Below are 21,430 nucleotides of genomic sequence, written 5' to 3' on the forward strand. Positions count from 1 at the left end.
TTAAAACCAATTATGACAAGCGCAGCATGGTGGGGCCCGGCGTGCCCTGGTGCAGGAAGAGCCTGGTGAGGAAGCACGCCCTGAACTCTGCGCTCCGGCTGCCACACCTGGGACATGCACAGAAGGGCCGGGATGCAGCTCCCTGGCCCTGCAGCAGCACCAAAACGACCACACAGGGGTTCAGCAGCATGGGGAGAAGCAGGAGAGGGTGAAGGTAAGGAAAGCTCTTGCTGCTCGGTTGGGATCAGGAGATTCTGGATGCTGGGGCAGGACAAGGGGGATGGATGGCTCCCTTCAATCTGTGCTCGGCTGGAGAGATGCAAATTGCTTTCTGCTTTTGCCACCATGGGAAAAACTCTCCCAAGGTGTTTCCTCTGCTTTTGGGTGCTTTTTGGACACCACTGCTGGGGTGTTTTCCTCTCAGCTGCTCCATTCTTCTCCATACAAATGCTTAGATCCAACTTTCCCGTCATGGGATTTTATGACAAAGGAGCTTGTCAGCTGGTTTCCACCTGTGGTGCCGACAAGGGGGACTGCTCATGTCACCGAGCTGAGGAACACACTGTGTGCGTGCCATGTGAACCCCTGAATTTGCTTTGCTAAAGCACAGCAGGAACAGACCCAGCAGCTAGAGAAACCACCAAAGGCTGAGAAGCATTTTGTTATGTTAAAAAGGGAACAAACTCACATAGGTTATAACACTTACTTTGCATTTATAGAGCATCCTTCATCCAAGGACATCAAATCGCACTGAAAAAGCATTCCTACGACACACTATATGAGGGAGCAAATATATCCACTGAAAAGCACTATTTATGGTGTAACAATGTTCTGCAAGATTCTCGAATTCATGCACCAGGTCCACAGCAGAGCTTGCAGCAGCAAACCCAGTGCTGTGTCCCTCCTGCCAAGGTCTCTGTGCAGCTGCTGGGCTCTGGCTTCTCCCTGTGGCGCTGTCCTGGGGTTCCGAGCACCACTGGCTCCCCTTGGCCCACCCTCCAGGTGCATTAGCTGGGCTGCCCGGTTCCACCACACTCAGGGTGCTCCATTTGTTTCCTTTGTGATGAAGTTCTTTCGCCTGTTGAGTCCTTGAAGTTGGCAGCAACCAAAAATCCTTTTTTTTTGAAGAGCCGCCAAATGACATCAAGCTGCTCTGTTCCCTGTAGCGATGAGCTGTGAGACACGCACCCTAGGTGAGAAGCAGGGATATGTGCCTTTCCCTCAGCATGGGCAGCCAGGAGCTGCCTTCCGGAGCCCAGCGTGGCACTACACGTGCGCATGGCTCCTTCCCCTGCTTCCGCTGGGAAGTTTTCCATTCAACCCCAACAAGTCTGCGGGAACCAGCTCTCATCACACCAGCAACATTGCTTGGCAGGGATGGGCAGTTTGGTTTGAAAAGCAAAGCAAAACAAATACAACAGGCTCCAACCTGTGTTCTGCTGCCTGCAATAACCCATAAGGGTTTGCTTTGGGGTCAAGGCAGTCAGCAGGATCTTCTACATGGGTGCTTGCAGAAGGGCTGCAGAGGCAGCCGCTGGTCCTTCCCTTTAAGTAACAAACAAGCTCCACCATGTGCAGGTGATGAGTAGAAGGCTGTCCCTTGCCCAGGAGATTGTAATTCAGGTAACACAACCTCTCATTTGTTGTCAATTTCCAGCTTCGGGCTGCCAGAGTTGGGCTGGCAAAGCCCGGCCATGAGGCAGTGATGCTTGAGAATGAAGAAAAATAAAGGAAAAAGGGATTTTCAGATACATTTGGCTTTCCAAGGAGAAAGGCCTGCAGAAAACGTTAACTCACTGGAAAAGTAAAACTGCTCTGTCTGCACTTTGCTTTTGTACAAAAGGTCAGCATTTTCCATGAAAAAAAAAGCTCCTCCTCCATTCAGTTCTGGTTCAAAGCATGCACAGCCTTACAGCCACGAACCCTCTGCAGAGCCACTGCAGCCAAAGGGCTGATCCTGACCCCTGGGCATTGGTGGATGGTTATCCCCTGACTTTCCAGGCTCTGCAGCACGAGCTCCACCAAATAATTGCTTTTTTATTAAATACTTGTGCTGTGTGACGCAGCAACTCAGTGTCCTGCTATTTCCCCTTGCAACAGACCTACTTTGTCCACAATTATCCTAACCAAGAAGCTCAGGAGCCACTTGAGGGACATGGCTGGATTTCCTGCTAGGCTTCCCCTCTTGCCCCTCTCCTGCAGCCTCTGCTCCCATCTCGATGGGAGAACCCCCTGAAGAATCTAAAAAACATTATGCCAAGTCACAATAAGACTTCAGTGTGGTCTGGGGGCCCCAGATGCCACCAGGGTGCAGTGGCAAAAATGTTTTCCATGCTACGTCTGGACCTCCCCAGCCATCCTCCCTATTCCATGCATTATCCTCATCTTCAAAAAGAAACTGTTCCAAGGGCCCCATATTTTAGTGAGGGCACGGATAACAACTGCTGATATGCATTTTGGAACTTAACAGCTCCTCCAACCGAAAAGAGAAAAGGGGAAGATAGAAACCAGGAGAAAGGAAAGAACACAATGTAAAATGAGGGTAGGGAAAAGCCTTTAAAGTGCAGCCAACTTTATTCAAAGGCACTGAAGAAAGTAATTACATTAGTTTACAAATGCCTTTGTGTTCTGCAGCCTTCCTAGGTTCGGGCTCTGTTTCCAGTTTAACTTTGTCAGCTGCCATCCCATCCCTGCCAAACACAGGCAGAAGCGTGGCTTCTGCTGGCGGCCCCTCAGGCTCTTCGCCAAAGGCAGAGCACCCCCAGCCCCTTTGCGGGCAAAGTCCTACACCTCCTCCAGGAAGGAAAGGTTTGCAAACAACTTGTGAGCGTATGGCATTGATGAAAGATTTCTTTGATCAAAGAAATAAAAGTAGGGGTGGAAAAGCAAGTGCTTTCAGGCAGCACGTGCTCAGGTTGCAAATGCAACACCCTTCCGCCAGGTGCACCCCAATCACAACACCCTAAGCACCCATCAGGCAGGGCTGCTCGGTGTGACCGTACTGCTGGAAGGGCCATAAAGGAGCATGAGGTGTCCTGGCATGCTGCAGCTGCAAGTGATGACTTGCAGAGCCACAACAGCTGGGCAGTAGTCCTGCTTTGCCTTCCCCAAACCAGCCCTGCCAGGGCAGGATGCATCTCATGCAACACAGTGCCCGGACATGACCCCAAAAAGGGACCATAGTTGGGTAAGCAGGAGTGTGGGAGATTTGGGAGTGTGACGAGTTTTGGCCCAAGCGGCTGCAACAAGCCCATGCTGGCCTTTTAGCAGCACGTGAGACATGGGGTGATCATAGAACCGTTGAGTTAGAAGGGACCTTCAAGGTCATCTAATCCAACTCCCCTGCAGTGAATAAGGACACCTACAGCTCAAACAGGTGCTCAGAGCTCGTCCAGCCTGACCTTGGGTGTCTCCAAGATCTTCTACACTGAGAACTTGGAATCTACAGAGGAACGATGTTGATGCATTTGTTAGCTTTACAATTCCTGCTGGCTTCCGGTGGAAAAAGAAGGTGGAAAACAAACAAACCACATATAAATAACTTTCTCAAAGCATCTGCAACATTTTGCAAGTGCTTGCACACATACGCTCACAAAAGAGCTCTGCAGATCACAGCCAGCATGAAGCTACAAAATGGGTTCAGTTGGACCCACACCTGGCACGTCCTCCTCCTCCATAGACATCACGATACAAAGCGCTTCTTTATTCCTCAGAGCAAAACAGCCCTGGCAGCAAGACCAGGCGTCCTGGAACAAAGCAGGAGTGAGCACTGCAGGGCTGCAGCCAGGCACGTCCCAGGGCAGCAGGACACCCTGCAGGGCAACCACGGACTCACCTCCCTGCTGTGCCCACGAGCAGGCTGCCCTGCAACCAGGGAGCTGCTGCCGGATGGGAGGCATTAAAGGCGTCTTGGTGTGCTTGCTTGTTGTTATTCAGAACTATCTATCTATCTCCTCTTCTAATTCAGGTACCCCCAGGGAGTGTGGACAAAACCAGTATATCCAGGGAAGATTGTGCTGGAAATTGTGCTGGAAAAGTGGCACAAACAAGGAGAGAGACACACAAAAGCATCAGGTGGGAGATCGCTCCCCAAACCCGTGTGCTGACAGCAGAGAGCATCCCCAGTGCTGGGCTGTCCTGCACCCCTGCTCCCGCAAACCTACCCCAGAATCACAAGGACAAAGGCAGGGAACAAAGAGAAACAATTCCCATAACATCTATTTGTTCTGGCACACTGTGCAGCTCTCCGTGCGCTCCCCTCTCACGGCTAATGGCAGCGCATCCGCTTGAGTGTTGCTGTTCCCTGGTTTCTTGTTGAGAATGACATCAATTTCTGTCAAGCTTTTGGAGCAGCTCTTGCTCTATAAAAGATCCTGCAGAGACATTGCTTCCTGCTGGCATTAAAGAAGAACATTTGAATCAAGGACACACATCCACAAGTTTTAGACTTGTGAAAGCACATGCCATGAGGTTTCTTTTTTGGAGCACAAAATTGAAATTGGATTAAACAGAGACAGAAACAGCGCTTTCAGAAGCGTGAAGGTGGTCTGGCTGACCCCCACACCCTCAGAGTCCCCTGGAGCACCAGCAGTTACAGCAATCATCTGCTGCATTGATTGCAGCTGATAATTCCTCTGAGTATGCCACTTAAAATGCTCTTGTATTTATAAGCTGTGGGATAGCGTGCTAGAATAATGCTGCAGTGAGTACAGGCTGTAACTGTACACTGGAATAAAGCTCCAGGACAATACACTGGGATGGCTCTGTTTTATTTTCCATTCCCTGCACTTCTCCTGCTTTTTACCTCTGTCATCCATCACACGGGTGCTTCAAATCTGAGAACCGTGCAACCCATGTCAGAACAGTGCTTTTTTGTTTCTGTGGCCAATGAAAGCAGCCAATTCCTTCCCTGATAAGACAGCTCAAGAATTGAATTGTTTTAACAGCTCCCACTGGCTCACAACCATCAAACCAATATCCTAGGACATAGAAAGAGAACAGAGGTCCAGACGCATGGTTGTACACTGTTTTCCTATAGCAGAGTGGGGATATATTCATGCCTCCTCCTCCAATGGTCCATTGCAGGGTGGGGGAGCAGCTCAGTTCCAGGCCATGAGCTCACGAGGTACAACTGCTCTCAGCATCAGGGTAACATTGGGAACTATTCACAGAGATCTTGTTATTCCTGGCCATAAATTATCGATGTCCCCTTGTTTTGGGGCTTAAGGCATAGGATTGCTTTGGTCTGTCTTGACTATTCCTTGCTGCACACAAGGAGTGAAACAGTTTGCTGGATTCATAGGGCTCAAGAAAGGGTGAAAAAGTAAAATGTACTCAGTCATGATCCATAGGCCCAAGTGAGGCACATGTCCTCCAGAGACAGCTGGCCCAGATAAATGACTTTCTGCTGCACTGAGGAGGTGGAAGCAGCTATTTGTAGGTAAGGTGTAAATGCATGCTTGCTGTAGGTATGTCTCCACTGTCCTTTGCTCACTTATGAACAGCAGCTGATGGAGCCTGCAGGTTCTGTAACTCAGGGCTGTGCTATAAGCCTTGCAAAAAGATTCAAGCACGGGAATCAACACTGTACATCAGCTTCTGAACAAATTCCCTATGACACTGACAGCATCACACCACACTGCAAAGCTCTTGAAGTCCCAGCCCTTGCGCCTGCTTTAGAAGAAAATGGTCTTCTGAACTTTAGCATGGCTAATTTTAGCTCAGATGAGATTTTCCTAACTTTTAAGGGATTCAGTTTGAGCAACCGTGCTGTCAGCAAGAGGGAATTAAGTTCTCACAGCACATAGAAAGGTCTTGAATGCTGGCATGTTGGAGCCATACAGAAAGCCACACCGCAGCTGAAGTCGAGGCCCATCCTTTGTTTCATTTGAGAGCTGTGCCCACAGCCAGCTGCTCCTATTATTGAGACACAATAAAGACAGGAATCCTCAAAAGCCCCTTGTATCCAGAAATTCAAGCTGGCATGTTGTAACATCTTTGGGTTTCTCCAAACCACAGGCCCAAGGAATTCAAGGCTGCGCATTCACATGTATTTACACAGCCCTTGTCTAAATATGTGAAAAACACATTACAGAAGCACTTATTCTCATGCATCTGCCTCCAGATGTGGTGTCAGCATGAGGCAGCCCAGCACTCAGGCTGCCAGCCCCAGCAGACAAGCTGGCTCCCCATCCTGTGGCACGGGATTTGGGTTTGTTCAGAATGGGTTTCTATTGCTGTCTACTCATTTCCAGACTTTCACATTTATCTCTTTATCTGTCCAGGGAACTGCAGACCAGCAGAAAGGAGTACTCTGAGCCCCGAGCTTCCGTTTCTCCTTCCATACAGCCCCACTGCTCCCATCCACAACTGCAGCTGCATCTTCCATAAGAGAAATCCACCTCCTACCACAAGACCATTTTTCATCGGGGTTCTGACGCAAGTGAGATGAGAGTTCAGTGCAACCTCACGGCCACCCTGGACAGCCAACTGCTATTGCAAGAAACCACATTTTCTGATCACCTTGTAATTTATGGAGCTCACTCTTGGGTTTTCACCCTCCGCCTTCCCTGTTGGCAGGCTGCCGCTGAGCCTTACACCTCTGATAGTTTGAATCCCCTTCCAATTTCCTGCCTGAATGCATTCAGAGCCAGTTTCTATCTGTGTTTGTATGCCAAAGTTTTTGCTTGAGTAACTGCTCTTCCTCCTATAATGCACAGGGAGTGATCCAGCCCTTCGACTGGGGACACCGAACAAACCAACTCTTCTGGGCTCCTCCGCACATTAACATTTCCAGTTTCCTTCCTGTTCAAATTCTCTTTCTTGAGCATAGGCATCATTAATTTTAGCCCATTTTCCTAATGAAATTTTACCATGACTTACACAGTTGAATTTTAACATTTTTACCTCAACCCTGTGGTATAAGCTTGTTTAGAAATACATAATAGATATCACCGTTGTGCAAGGACTTTGTAGTCCTGTATGCTGATCAGACATAATACAAGGGAAAACTTGAGCTCTGTTCTTCAATGCAGTGTTTGGATAATGACCTGTAAACATTGGACCAATGCTCAAATAACCAACACTATTTTCACACGGTTGGCATGTAACATGGACCAGCTGACCGCTCCCAGATTAGTGTCCAGGAATCCAATGAGACCTCATATGTTTGGGCTGTTTTCCATTTAGATTATATTTAATAAATATTTTAAGCTAGGGATGGAAGGTACTCTCCAAATTCGGAATGACCTGCTGAAACTGCCAAAAACCGATGTTATGGTTGTTGGCCAACTTCCCCCCAGAAATCCTGCAAATTGCTGTGCTGAGTGAGACAAGAACACTGTCTCCCAAGAACAGCAAGGTAGGAAGGCTGCTGTCCAAGTACAATAAGAGAGCTGCATTAGTCTTCCAGGGGACTACTTACCTCCCCAGCTCATATGCTGTGCGGATATTTTAATAAAGTAGAATATTGCAGAAAAAGTTGTTTTGTTTCATCTGTTTCACGTCAGAGAAATACAACAGCGAGGCAATGGAAGGCAGAGAAAATTTCACTGTCTGCAAATCTGTATTTTCACCCCAGCCTGACAGCAGTGTCCCAGCCCACAGCTGGGCCAACCACCAAAGGCTCCCAGCAGCTGCAGGCTCAGACACCAGCCTTCAGGAGGCTGCGCAGCACATTCTCTCCACACCACAACCATCACCACCACCTACAGGCACAAACCAAAATCTCATATAAGCATCCAGGTCCAGCACTAGAACCCACACAGAGCTCATACAGTAAAGTACAAAAACTCAAGAATATTCAGTGTCATACACTTCCTTTGGCAGACCTTTCGCAGCCCCACTCATACGGTGAACCTGCACTTTCTCTCCCTCCAAACACTACCCCTATCCTGAACACAAGCAGAAATCAGAAGCTCAGGGAGCTGCTCTCCATGCAAGGTCAGCTCCTGGCCCCATGCAGTAATTCTACAGCCACGCCTTGTTTTTGTCTTTTTAGATGCTCATTTGAGGTGCAAAATGTACCCAAGGGGCCAGCAGATGAGCTATGCTGGAACGATTTCAGTGCCTATGGCTGCTCTTCATTCCCACTGTGATTAGAGAGGTCAGATCTGCTGAAAACCCCAGCAATGCACCTAGAGAAATGTAGTCAATAAGCCAGCATTTGTATTGAGAAGCACAGTGAACTCCAAAAGAAACAGATGCTGGAAGAACCTAAAAATACACTATCCTGGGTAATACATGAGACCTCAGTACCTGCTGCTAGCGGTACCAGGCTGGGCATGGTTCTCCAGGGGGACTTGTGAAACTCACCTGGTTTGTGCCCCTTGGTGCAGAGGACATTAGCACCATCTGTACCTGACCATGCACTCAATGTGGTGCCTCCTGGGAGGCTCAAAGGGAGCATCTACTGCAGGGAAGGGGACAGAAGAAAGGCTGCTCCTTGATTTGCATGCTTGGATGGTACCAACTGAAAAGTACAGTGCTGTGGAGCTGAGAGCAAGCACTGAGCCAGGCTTGCAAAGACCAGAGGGGGAAAAAAAAAGAAACCCAAACAACCGGATTTTCTCTAAACAGACAGATAATATTTACAGCCTATGGATGGTGCCAAAATATTCCAGGAAATGCCTAAGCCCTTCTGAATAAAAGCTCAGGAAAACACAGTATTTAAGGACAGTAACTGTAACAATAAGAATGAAAGCCTTCCACACTCTCCCAACCTCCTTAGACGATTTAAAATGATTGCCATAGCAATTATCAAGGCTAAGCGCATTTTGCAATCTCCTCCGCAAATTAAGTTCGGAGTTGAACATGTAAAAGATCAGCATAAAAACTAAACGAATCCTGTAAAGTGCACAGAGCAGAAATCAGTGTGATTTCCACACAGCTTGCTAAGGTCTAATCCATCCCATTAAACTCCTATAACGGAGATGCTGGAAAGAATTGCTCCAGTGAAGTTCAAGTAAGCCACAAACATCATGACTGAAGTGACCAACCTCAAAACCTATGGCCTGTTTTTACAGCAAGCTGCTGCACCAGCTGCCCTGGACACACAAGCATCCTATCAGCTTTTCCCCCACAAAACTGCAGTAGGCATGTTTTTCCTGTTTCACCACTGTAACAAACCCCATCCTGAAGGTACTTTGTTTCTCCATTTCTCAGTTGCCAGTTATACCTACACCCAACAAAACAAAAGTCCCGTAAGGGTTACATTTCTATTTTGTTTCATTGGTTTGTTCAGAACAGACATGAACTGCATGTAGCAAGCGTCTCATATCCCTGCGAGAAAACAAGGGTGATTATTTCTGAAGAGTGAATTCATACTACGTATTTGGGAAGCCCAGCGTTAGGGTTACCTGCTCAGGTTTCAGGCCAGGAGGTACCCATGCATACTCCTCCAGCGCACAGCCTGAGTCGTCGTCGGAGGTGGAATTCCTCTGGAAGTCGAACATCAGCTTGGTGACGGTCTTCTCCATCTCCAGGGGCATAACTGTTACAATGTGCTCTTCTTGGGAGCACTTACAGTGGAGACAAATCTTCCTGCAAGAGGGGGAAAAGAAGAGATCATAGAATCATAGAATGGTTGGGTTGAAAGGTCCTTAAAGCCCACCCAGCTCCAACCCCGTGCCGTGGGCTGGCTGCTCCCCACCACCTCAATCTGCCCAAGGCCCCATTCATGGCCTTGAGCACCTCTAGGGATGGGCACCCACAGCTCTGGGCAGCTGTGCTGCTGCCTCACCGCCCTCTGAGTACAGAATTTCTTCCTAACATCTAACCTAAATCTGTTCTTTCAGTTTAAAGGTTAGACTCCCTGGTGAGCTGTAAATGGGAAAGAGGAGAGCTTCCTGCCAGCCACTGGCCCATCACTACTCAACACAATCACTATTTTTTTTTAATGCTCAGGCACTTTCCAACACAGTATTTGTCTCTCTCACACGGAGGAAATAAAAGTCCATGTATTCCATGACAAAATTTGGCAACCCAGCTGGGTCAGGCTGTCAAATGTTTGGGGCTATGTAATTGCTCTTCCCTATGCTGCAATGCAAAGAGCATTTAAAGGGCCCACTTGGTGCGAGGGCCACGTGTCTGCCTGGCAGGAGCAGCATGCCAGCCGGTAATTGTAGGGCAGCGACCAAATTTAGGACAGCAATCAAATTTAGGACAGTCGAGCACTTGGCTAATGCACAAAATGGTGGATCGACTGGGAAGCTGTGAATGACAAGCCTTTTTAGCATGCTGATAGCATAAATTTGCTTATTAAAGTAGCATAAAAATTGATTATAGTCTGAACATATAAAGCTAAATTAAATTAAGGGAGGCAACATAAGCCAGGGTTGCACGCCAGCGGGATGCTAACAGCCTGGCTCAACGGCTTACACACTGCCCCGGACACATAATAAAACCCAAAAGCACAACCAAAGGTTGCCATTTAGCACACATTAGCTTAATTCAGTGCAACTACAACTTCCTTACATTCCTTTTGAAGGTTGATTCCTACAGCTGGTGGTCGATGGGAGATTATTCATGGACTTGGACCTGAGCGAAGGACAGATAGGGGTGAGAGCGAAGGACAAAGTGGGCTGAAAACCCTAAAAAAAGGGGTTCCAGTGAGCACTGATAAATTAGTTTCTATTTCTGAAAATACAACGCTCTTCCACGATATGGGTCAATGGTATCTATTTTGAAGTAACCACACTGGATTTTGAATTAATTTGTGCTAATCAAAGATCGGTGACTTCTATGGAATTAGGTATCCTTTAGCTTTTCTTCACGCAATGGAAGGGAGAATCAGGCTTACGTCTCAGAAATAATAAGGCAACAGACAGTAAAGTAATGGAGAAGTTTCTGCGATCATTGCAGCTTTCTCTGCTACAACGGAAACCAAAGAAAATAGGAGGGTGGCAATAGTTAAACATCGGGTCTTGAATTCTCAAACACCTTTCTTTCTTTTTCATCGCTACATAAAGGCCAGCGAAGCATACCAGTGCTCAGATCCAGCTTTGAGTCTAAATTTCCACTTGGCCATTACAGCACAAAAAATGCACTCTAGCAAAAGTCAAGAGGCTCCGTTCAGTCAAGCCAGGGAGATTTGCCAGATTTTCCCATTTCCTGCCTTTCATCAGATCTAACATGCACACAGACCCAAACGCACACCGAGCGTCTGGTTCGCATCCAGCCAGAAAGTCTCGGCACTGCCTCTGGCTGTTACCTTAAAAAATAATCAAGGCACAATTTCATGTGAATACTTTAATTTATCAGCTACTGTGGAAAGGCTCTGCCACAGCGAAGCTGCTGGTTTCTTAGCTCTTTCCATCTCATTTCATGATATGATTAGAAGCAGCTCAACATGCAACAAGATGTTAAGAATAATTAATAGCTCCAGAGCCTCGAATTCAGCGTTTGTGACTTGGGCAGTTATCCTAGTGGAGTTTAGGACTCTTTTGCCAAATTTAATTTTCAGGACATCAATCACATGCTTCAAAGGGTGACAGCCCAGCAGTCTGCTCTTGGAAAACTAATGAGAGAAATGGTGGTATCAGGTGGCAGGATGGAGAGAACAGCCCCGGGAGGGAGGCTGAGCGAAGGTAGCCTCTGTCCCAGAGCTCTGGGATGCGTTACATGCCAGAGGCCATGGCTACCACAGCAGCATGATGGAAAGGAGTTCCCACTGCCATCTGGGTTTTACAATCAGCTTCACATCTTCCAGCAGTGGCTAGAAGAGGTTTTCGTGAGGATTATTCACCAGCCATACCCTCCTGAGGGCAGAAGTCAGATTGCTTAAAAATTGCTTGGGAGGATCAGAAAAGCAAAGGCTGAGAAGGACACACGGAGCCCATCTGCTCAGCTGTGATGTCCCCAAGCCAGGACAATGCGCTTTGTAACCAGTGCACTGTCAAAAAGTGAGCATCTCCAGGCATGGAGTTTCTGCCGCCTCCCTGGGTAAATCACACCAACTTCATGATCTTGCCCTTGAAAGGTTCACTTCTCCTTTCCCCTCGTTAAAACCAGAAGATTAACAGTTTTAATTACAATTATTTTCTTTATGTTAGGATATGTTGTTTCATGGGAACAATACTAAGTGTCTTAAGAGTATCTTTCTACTTCTATGATATGGTTTCCATGTCTTCTTCACATAGGTCTCACTTACTCAACTTTATCATCTTTCAGCTCCCTATAATTAAAAATAATTCCCAGTAGTAAAAGCTTAATATAAAATTGTACATTTCAAAACGTGAGATGAAATTGGAAAAGCAATATCCCCAATCACACTCAGAGCAGAGTGGCGTTAAGCAAGATAACACCACTGCAACAAAGTGCTGATGCTCGACCGTATGGACGGTGGCAGAAGTGACAAGATCCTGGTGGTGCTGATACTTTGGTGCAGAGCCAAAGGCTTTGGGAAATATTTGGATGCCTCACAGCTCCCTCCAGCTCATTAGGCATTACCGAGACTGTGGGATAAGCACACTGGGGTGTCCCAGCGAAAGCAGAAAAGATCTGCAAGCTTATCATGCAAAAGTACTGCCCTGGCGAGTATCAGAGATGCCCAGCAACAAAGCCACTGACGCTGTTCCTGAAAGGTAGGAATATCTCAGAAACTTGCTTGAGTCAGAGCTGAGTGAGGACTGCTGAACAGAAGCCTAGTAAAGCAATGCTTGTTAATAAAGCACAGAAAGTCGATGGCATCCCCAGTCTTGGGCCCAGAGAGCAAACAGAAGAGCTGCCAAGCAGCAGGAGCCTGTGGGCAAAGAACAAAGGAGAGAGGGAACGTGCTGCTGTGGGAAGCATGGCTACAGAGCATCTCCAGGAGCTGTGCATGGGGCAGCCTCCCAGCCAGGCTGAGAGGGAGGGAAGAACACTGGGAGAAAATAACATTTCCTGGTTTCAGATTTAGCTGGAAAGAAGCCCGCCTTGAATTGACTGCACATGGTACAAAGCAGCAGCGGCTCAAAAACAGATTGAAAAATTTGTTCGACTTAAGGTCAGCAATTCATCTGATGAAGTTACAAGATGGAGGGATGTGATTTTGCAATGGCTGCTTGACGTGGTGCTGCTGGCACACATGGGACCCACCATCCCATGCGGCCCTTAGCTGAGCACTCTTCCTTCTACAGCATAAAAACAAAACAAAACAAAACCCAACAAGGGAATGTGAAAGAAGCATGGCCAAACAGATCAAGAGGAAAATCTGGCTCCCAAGCCCCTCTTGCTTGGGATGTAGAAGCATGTTTCCGGCCAAGGTCCATCTCCATGAGGTTTAACATGAGCCCAACTGATCTATAGGACAAGGATGTCTCTTGTTAACATACAGCAGTTAACAGGGCACAACCTCTGCCATTGCCAGAGCCCATAACCTCAACAGCACCAACAGTAAGTGAAACTGCTGAAAAAAAAAACCCTGGGAAAGGCAGAACTGAGAGCAGAGAGAGCCTGAAGCCAAGGCAGCGGGAGGAAGAAAACAGCTCTTTGCAAATGGTTTGGGACAGCAGGAGCAGTGCCTGCCAAGCTGGCCTCATGCTGCGTCCCTCCAGCCAACAGCTCTCAGGCTACATGAGCACAGATTTGCTCTCCTGGGCTTGTTAATGCAATGCTTCTGCCCACATAAACCCTGTCTGCCTTGCTGGGGATCTTATTTCCAGCTCAACTGGATGGACACATAGGCATCATGCAGCAAATGCCGCCATGATAAAAATGCCTCTTGGATATAGAAGGAACTGGGCAAATAATTCTTATCACCCACTGGCACTCTTATCTCTGTTCCTTGCTTGTTTTTTTCCGGGATGGAAATAAATGAGTTGCATGAGGGAGCAACCCTGTCACTGAGACAATGTGAGAACAGAGCCTCATCTGCAGCACAGGGCCACCAGACGTCTGTGTTACGCTCTATTATAAAGGATTTGCATGCATTTGTGCTCACATTAGCATGCAAGATTGGGAATCCCTCAAAAAAAAAAAAAAACAATTCTTTACTCAGCTTGGATGCAATGTGTAAAATATAATGGGGCAATTCCCTTGCATCAAGGTATAAGATGTGTACGGTGGTCTGATTTCTTCCTAGGATTGAGCCATCATTCTGATTGCAATCAGACTTTTCAGTCACCAAACTACAAGACTTCAAAAAAAAAGGGAAAGGCTGAGGATTTGGAGTGGCTCATGTGACCCCTGAGCCTCTTAACAAGGGTTTCTCAATGTCCCTGCCTGTTATCTCCTCCCTTCATTTGGGAGCTAATCAGGCATCCTGCCACCCTGAGCTCCATTTCCCCAGATCCCATAGGCAAGGCAGAAAAAACTGGAAAATGAACACAGCCCTACACTCCTACAGAGTGGCCTGCAAATCTCCTCCAGAACAGGAATCCCTCTCCCATTTTAAAGATGGGAAAGCTGAGACATGGCAGCAGGAGGTGTCATGGGGCTCATAGGGAGCACCCAGCCCAGGTTTCCCTATTGACACCTGAAACATCAACTTCTGCACAGGAGCCCCTGGGTGCTGACAGAAGCTGGGTGCCCTCAAAGCTCAGCTGCAAAGCAACGTCTCCTGGGCAAAACCTTTTGCTGTTTCACACTCTTCCAGTCTGCAAAAAAAAAAAAACAACCTATCAGCAGCAATGAATTGCAAAGAATTTGTACCATCTTTGGGTTGAAAAGCAAAGCTTTTATGTGCAAAACTGAGATGCAGTAAGTCAGTGAAAGGGCCACAGACATTTCCAGTAGCAGCAATCTAAAGGACAAGGTGCCTTTGGTGTCCTCCAAGGACAGCTCACTTAACCCAAGATGCTGTAAGAACAGCTGGCTTGAAAGATCAACATAAGGCAGCAGCAACAGAGAACAGCAATGCCATGAAACAAAGGAAGGAATAAGCCAGCAGGCAAACTATTCCCACTGATGCACCTCCAGTGCTGACAGTGGAGCGGGCATAGCTGCACATCCCCAGAAAGGAGGAGAGTCTCGCTATTGTAATTCTTCCTGGTCTTCCTGGTGCCAACAGCAACAATTGCTGATGTACTGAGGTTGGAGTTTAAAGTTTTATTATGAACCCTATTTCCACTCCTGGAAAATTTCTCCTCTCCTGGCTGATGCTGTCCATGCTGAGTCTCAGAATGGAGACCCATTTCATTTTTAAGACTTGATAAACATCCTTTACCATTTCAAGATTTCTTCCTTGCTTAATTACAAAAAAAGAAGAAAAAATAAAAAAATCAAGAGCCATTCCTAGCATTGCAGAAATAGTGTCAGAGGATTTCTTGGGCTGCCTTCTTGGTGAGTCAGGCCATTTGCTCCAGGATGGGGCTGCACCACACAGTCCCCAGTCCCTGCTTCCCTGGGGCACAGCCCAGAGCAGCCCCCAGGCTGCCTCTGGTTCTGCTGGCTGTGGGTCTGGCATCATGAGGCAGACAGGAACCAGCAGCACAGAGCTGTCCCCATGGATGCCAGACCCAGAGCTCAGCTGTGGCTGCTGGGGACCGAGCCCTGGCTCTGGGCTTAGCATCACTCTCATGTCTGTGCTGCATGGTGCTGCCCTATGCCACAGGTGATCTTGTCAGATTTTTAATTAGACTGTTCAGCAGCTTTCCAGACTACCAAGATATAGAGCTGTATTTCAATGGGTTTCTTCCTGCTGCTTAACTGAAGGAAGAAAATTGCCTTCAAGCCACAGGTTCAACACAACGTCCTCATCCTTCCAAGCCTGCATGACTCAGGTCCCTCTGTGAGCAGCATCCATCCACTTCTCCCTCTCTCTTCACCCACCACTCTCCAGCTCCAGTAGTTTCTCCTTTGTGCAATGGCCCTGCCAGAGCAGGAGCTGGGCTTTGCCCTGGGGCTGGATGTGCTATTTAAGGGGCCAGCACCGGCTTGCATTCGTGGCATGACAAACAGAAACACTGGGAAGCAGTAAAGACATTTCTATCTGAGCACATCCTGGGCCCTATGCCGGAAAGGAAAAGAAAAAAACAGTTGATAGGCCAAATACTCGGACACAGGATGAGCTGCTCTGGAAATGGTCATTATTTCAAAAGCTGAGGCTTAGGCAGCATCCCCTGAGACAGCATAGTGACCCATTTGTGCAAGCAATCACTGCCAGACCGCTCGGTTCACAGCTAACCCCAGCCAGCAGTGAGGGCACGGCTCTGGGTGCTCGCTTTGGCTGGAACCGGCTGGTCTGAAACAAGCAGCAGGAGGAGATTAACATGCGAAGTAAAACGTAATCTGGTTAGCTGCAGATCGTTTTACTTTATAAATCTGTAACCCAGGCTCACGCCAGTACCCTGATAAAAACAAGACGTTGATGCCAGACGTGCGAGTGCTCCTGCAGCAGGTGAAATAATAGCGGAATAAAAATAAGTCAGATGGGTTACATGATAACAGAGCTAAAACTGAAAGGACGACACTGCATCTGGTGCAAATAATTATTTTGGCATTATTCTGCCCAGTGCTAATCCTCAACAGCTCAAAAAGATTCAATCACTGTTTAACCAAGGCATCACGACTGCAAAACTGGATTAAAATCTTTCCGTGGTCACAGGTCATGTCTGTGTCACATCTGCTTAAAATGTTCTTCCAAGGAACAGAAAAAGAAGGAAATCTGACTTTACAAGATTGCACTGCAAAACACAGCCTCCAGGTTTCAGTTCTAGGTTGATTTATGCTTAGGCACTGTAGCATTAAAAAGAAAGATGCAGAAAGATTATTACTTTAAAACTCTCTATCCTCGGGAATCCAAAAGCAGCACAATAAACATCTGAGCTGTAATGTCATCATCCAAATACAGCCTGCACAGTCTGCTCAGCAATGCCCGGAGAAGCCAGGCTTCCTGGAGATGCACTGACCAAAGCAATGAAATTAGCATTGAGAGAAAAGGATATTTTAATACTTATTCTTATTTAAAGCCAGCTGAGCCTCTCTGATTATTTTTAAAATGAAAAATCTGTTCAAGTGGCATCCCTGCGATTGACTTCCTGCAGCTGCAGAGCTGCAATTTAACCATTAACCTTTTCCATCCATAAACAACGACAACGGCAAAGGTTGGGAAGAAACCCACAACCCCTCCAAAGGTCACTGCTAACACTGCACAGAGCAAACTTAGCACGCAGCGATGTGCACGCACGGAACGCCGCTCATCCCTCCACTCCTCCTCCCTTCTCCTATTGCCCCCTAAAAACGTTATGACAGCTCTGAAGTTGTTCCAAAGGCGTTCTCTTACCTGCCGGCGTGGATGACACCGCTGCTACTCGTTCCAGCTCACTCGGGGCTGCCCAGCTGCTCCCAGCACCGCAGCACAGCAAAGCATCCTGGATGCGGGCAGAACGGCTCGACAGCCTGCATGCACCCGCTGCCGGGCAGTGGGGCGAGATGCGGGGCTGCGGCCGGAGCTGCTCAGAGCAGGCTCCTGCTGGCTGTTACGTGGCAGCAGCAGAGAAAAATCACCCCTGGAGAAACGTGCTGCTTTCCCCCCGTGTGCTGAAGCTTTCGCTTCAGTTGCTTTGCTTGAATTCCAGCTCCCGATCTGGACGGATCCCACCTTCCGCTAAAACCCCTCAGTGGTGGCAATAGGACGTCCGATTTGCTCTCCGAGCACCAGGCACTAACGAGCAGAGATGCAGCCCGCAGAGAATAACTGCGGGTGCGGGAGCGGCGCGGGGCTCTGCTGTTGCATTGCTCTCCTCTCCTGCATGCTAATGAGCAATGATGTCAGCAAGCCAAAGTCACCGCATCCGGACCGCGCGCCGCTGCCCGGCCACCCTCGCATTTATTTACATGGAAATCAGCCTGCTCTTATAAATCAATAAGCCCCGCAGGCTGCTTCAGGGAAGGGAGAGCAAATCCTTCCCCCTGGCTTGCATGAGCGCCTGGCAAACTGTTGGCTCCGCACCAGCTGCCCCAATTGAATGGCGTGAAGCCGCTAATTATCCTTCTCCAACTATCATCTCATTTGATACTGGCCGAATCGCAACTCGCTGTCAAACTTAAAGTACTGCTTCGTAGGTAAGCAGGCTATTAAAGCAGCGATCTGCTGGCTCTGAGCAGTGGATCGTTTTTCTCCTGGCTTTTAATGCCCTCTTAATTATTTTCTGCAGTCATTTGCTACGATTCCCCACTGGTTTTTCGACGCAGCCTGTTTGTGCACCAGCAGGGCTAAATATTCTAGGAAATGCAAGTTATTAGCTCGGCCTTATGGGCACCGCATATTTTAATACATTTTCTTTCATATGGTCTTGAAAGATGCCTGATTCGCACGTTCTGTGTCCCCAAGGAGCAGCTGCCCCAGGAGCAGCTTCATCAGGGAGGCTGAAGCTCCCCTCCCTTAATTCCCAATATTCACAGCCATTACTGGAATAGTTGAATTCTTTTTATTTATTTATAAGCGCAGCTGCAAGTGCAGGAGCTGAGCCCTCAGCCTGTTGCTGTGCCCAGCTGGGTCCCTGGTGCCAACAGCATCACCTGCATCTCTGCTGCTAGGTGATGAGGAGGATGCCCTGGAGCAATGCTCATAGTAAATAAGCTCCTGCAGCCCCCCAGCCTCCTGCACTGGCACATCCTGTCCCTCCCAGCTTGTGCCTGCCTGTAGACAGGCTGTCAGCTCGCCTCTGTCTCTTTCATGTGCCAAGGCCCCACGATGACGTATTTTCCTCTTAACTTCGGAACATGTTAATTAAAATACAAAGGAAGCGAGACGAAACCAAGCAGGGTAAAAGCAAATAAGAAGCCTGCTTGTAAAATGATAGCGTAGAGCAGAACGTCTGTATGCAGAGCAGAAATTACCCATGTTTACTGTAATGATCTTACCGGAAATACATTGTTAAAAGCAGAGTAACGGGGGGCTGCGGCTGGCACAAGAACATGTACCATGCCGTGTGACAGGTCCTGTAGGTGCTTTTTTTCACTGAACACCGATACAATGCCTGACTTTATCTGCATTCACTCCCAAGGAGCAGAGGCCCTTGGCTATAAAGCCTTGGGAACAGAGCATCTATCAGTGCTCCAACTGCCCCTCGAGCAGCAGAACCATTGCCCAACTGCACCACCCGTCCCCATGATGCAGTCAGCAGCAGCTCTGACCTCCCAGAATGACCCCAATGTGGGGCAGATGGAGGTGTGAGTCCCATGCCCCCAGCTGGGCATCCTCAGTAAAGTTGGGTTCTGTAGTATGTTCTGCTTGGCTGTCCTGGCCAACTGGATCATCCCAAAGAAAGGAATCATACCAGAAACTACAAATATATTTCAAGGCTGATGCACAAAGATAAAATGTGGGTGAGAATCATGAGCTGATGTAAGGGATCAGCAAAACCACTGCTTATAGCCTCTCAGCTTCATGGCTAAGCTATAAGCAAGAGAGCTTTGCGTCTCCAAACAGCAAGTATTACTGCTGTTCCTGGCATTCTTCCTACTCCGACACTCACAGGCCTGAACATCCACAAAATCCAATGAGCAGGCTATTCTGAGACCAGAAATCAGATTAGAAGATGCCACTTTTGGACACGTAACTGTCTAAGGCAAGTGGAAATCAGCCTTCCTGCTCTGAGCACTGCTGGACTGCTGGCAATCTCTACATATTACTGTTCCCTAATAAACACTTGAGAAAAGGCCATGTGTTGGGATAACTCCAGAAGACACACACAATTTCTTGATGGATACAGGTGAAATGGGTGTTTCATTAAGCAGCATGGTAAGGACTGAGCCACTGGAGCACGTTTCTGAAGGTCACATAGAGGATTTGCACCTCTACAAGGAAGGATGCTAACAGCTCTCCGCAGGGAAGCCAACAACCCGAGGTAAAACCTTAGCTGCTGTAATACAGAATGAAAAGCAACTTCACCAAGAGCAGGGAGCCCATGCTCAGGTTCAGAAGCACGTGATGGATAACTCTTCTGGTGATTTTAGCCATATCTTTTCATCCTTTGCTACTAGTTGTAAAGGCAAAGACCTGAACGTCACACTTTCCGCATTTGCACAAGCTCATCCCTGCAGCTAATCTAACAAATCACTCCAAGAGCCCCCTCAGTGCTGTCTTTTCCCTTCACTTGGCATACTGCTCAGCCAACAACCCACTGAGCTCCATGTGACACTATGGTCACAGCACGAGACAGGGCACGGCCACCTGCAGCCACACAGATACTGTTGAACCCGATGAGTATCAGGTCAAGTTGCCTTTCTGAATTATTTACTGAACATCCTCTGCTGCAGCTTGACATGGATGTGCTGCCTCAGGATATCTGCTGTCCCAAAAAGCTGCCTGTGTGATGTAGGCTGACTCCTGAGCGGCTTAGGGACAGCGGTGTGACAGGTGGGCAAGGAGGAATTTAGCTTTTAAAACACTATCAAGCCCAACAGCAAACACGCGGTCCATAAGAACAGCGATCTGTGCTCCCTGCTAACTCAGCCAGCAAACAAAACTGCTGCACGCGGTGTCGTTCAGAGCAAGGCACAGTGCTCAGGACACACGGTGCTGGCAGACTGTCCCCAGTGCTGGAGCTGCAGACTGGATTCCAATCCATCACTGCATCACATTCCCCTCCCCTCCCTTCCCCTTCCCCCCTCTCCCCTCCCCTTTTTTTTCTTTAAATCACCTCAATGCAAGAAGCTTTGCAGAGCTTACCAACAATAAGGCTTTTCATAACCTCCGGCTTTAACTCTGTGCTACGATGCTTTTTATTTTTGTATGTTACAATCAAATGTGTAACAGAATGTGAACAACAATCTGCATGCTTATGCTTTATTTTTCCCCCTTTGCTAGCCTGGCAATATCCTCATCTAAAAGCTTTTTAATAGTGTCCTTTAATAATGTCTACAAAAGCCTCATTAGAGCTCTGTATCAAAACATAAGCTAAACAAACTCAAAGCACTATTTTTTAATTAAATATTTTTCTTGGGGCCTTTCCACAAACAATAAAGTACTCCATGAAAATACACTACAAAGGAAATCCATAAATCTTCAGCTTATCTCATGGTAAATTTTCCAGAGATCTAAACCTTAGATCGGCAACAGAAATTAATTGTCCATTTGCACCAAGCTGAAGATGCACTTACAGGACATCCCTGTGCTACCATGCACCTCGCCACCTGATGCAGCCAGGGCCGTTGTCACTTTACATGAATTTTATTTTATTTTTTTGCTTCAAACCTGTCTGATCGGGTGTTTCGGGTCACTGGTTATGCCCTGAGGGTTTAACGTGTCTGCTCACAGAGCTTCTCTCTACGCCATGCACAGGAAGGAGCCTCCACCTGCTGCCTCCAAAAGCTGTGCAAACCCCCAGTGTTTTGTTTCTCCCACGTTTAGCTGTCCCTGTGCTCGGTGGCCAGATGTGAGCCATTCCAGAGTCCTGCAAAAGCAGCACATTTCCAAGTGCCGTTCCAAATGAAGGGAGATGGGTCACAGACAATCACTCAGTGGGAAGAAAGGTAGCAAAACAGGTTTTTGTTTCCTACTCAAGAG

At 47.8% G+C, this 21,430-nt stretch overlaps 1 protein-coding gene and 1 long non-coding RNA gene across 5 annotated transcripts in view; one reads left to right on the forward strand and one right to left on the reverse strand.

The window, feature by feature from the left end:
• The window catches only part of PRICKLE2 (prickle planar cell polarity protein 2), an 89,400-nt gene that overhangs the window by 18,600 nt on the left and 49,370 nt on the right, over positions 1–21,430 (reverse strand). For 2 of the 4 annotated variants that reach the window (XM_085235687.1, XM_010718672.4), the window contains one exon: positions 9,357–9,540. In XM_085235687.1, coding sequence (XP_085091813.1) covers positions 9,357–9,540 — 184 coding nt within the window. Of the gene's footprint in view, positions 1–9,356; positions 9,541–14,452; positions 14,472–17,200; positions 17,804–21,430 lie in introns of those variants that run through there. The other 2 variants (XM_010718671.4, XM_085235688.1) reach the window with 2 other exon arrangements.
• Positions 56–7,479, forward strand: LOC104913191 (uncharacterized). The gene is made up of 3 exons (XR_795186.4): positions 56–214; positions 3,968–4,074; positions 6,285–7,479. It is a non-coding gene; the product is annotated as an uncharacterized LOC104913191 (long non-coding RNA).

Source organism: Meleagris gallopavo, chromosome 14, assembly GCF_905368555.1.
Source record: "Meleagris gallopavo chromosome 14, MGAL_WU_HG_1.1, whole genome shotgun sequence".
In the NCBI taxonomy this organism is placed as follows: Eukaryota; Metazoa; Chordata; class Aves; order Galliformes; family Phasianidae; genus Meleagris; species Meleagris gallopavo.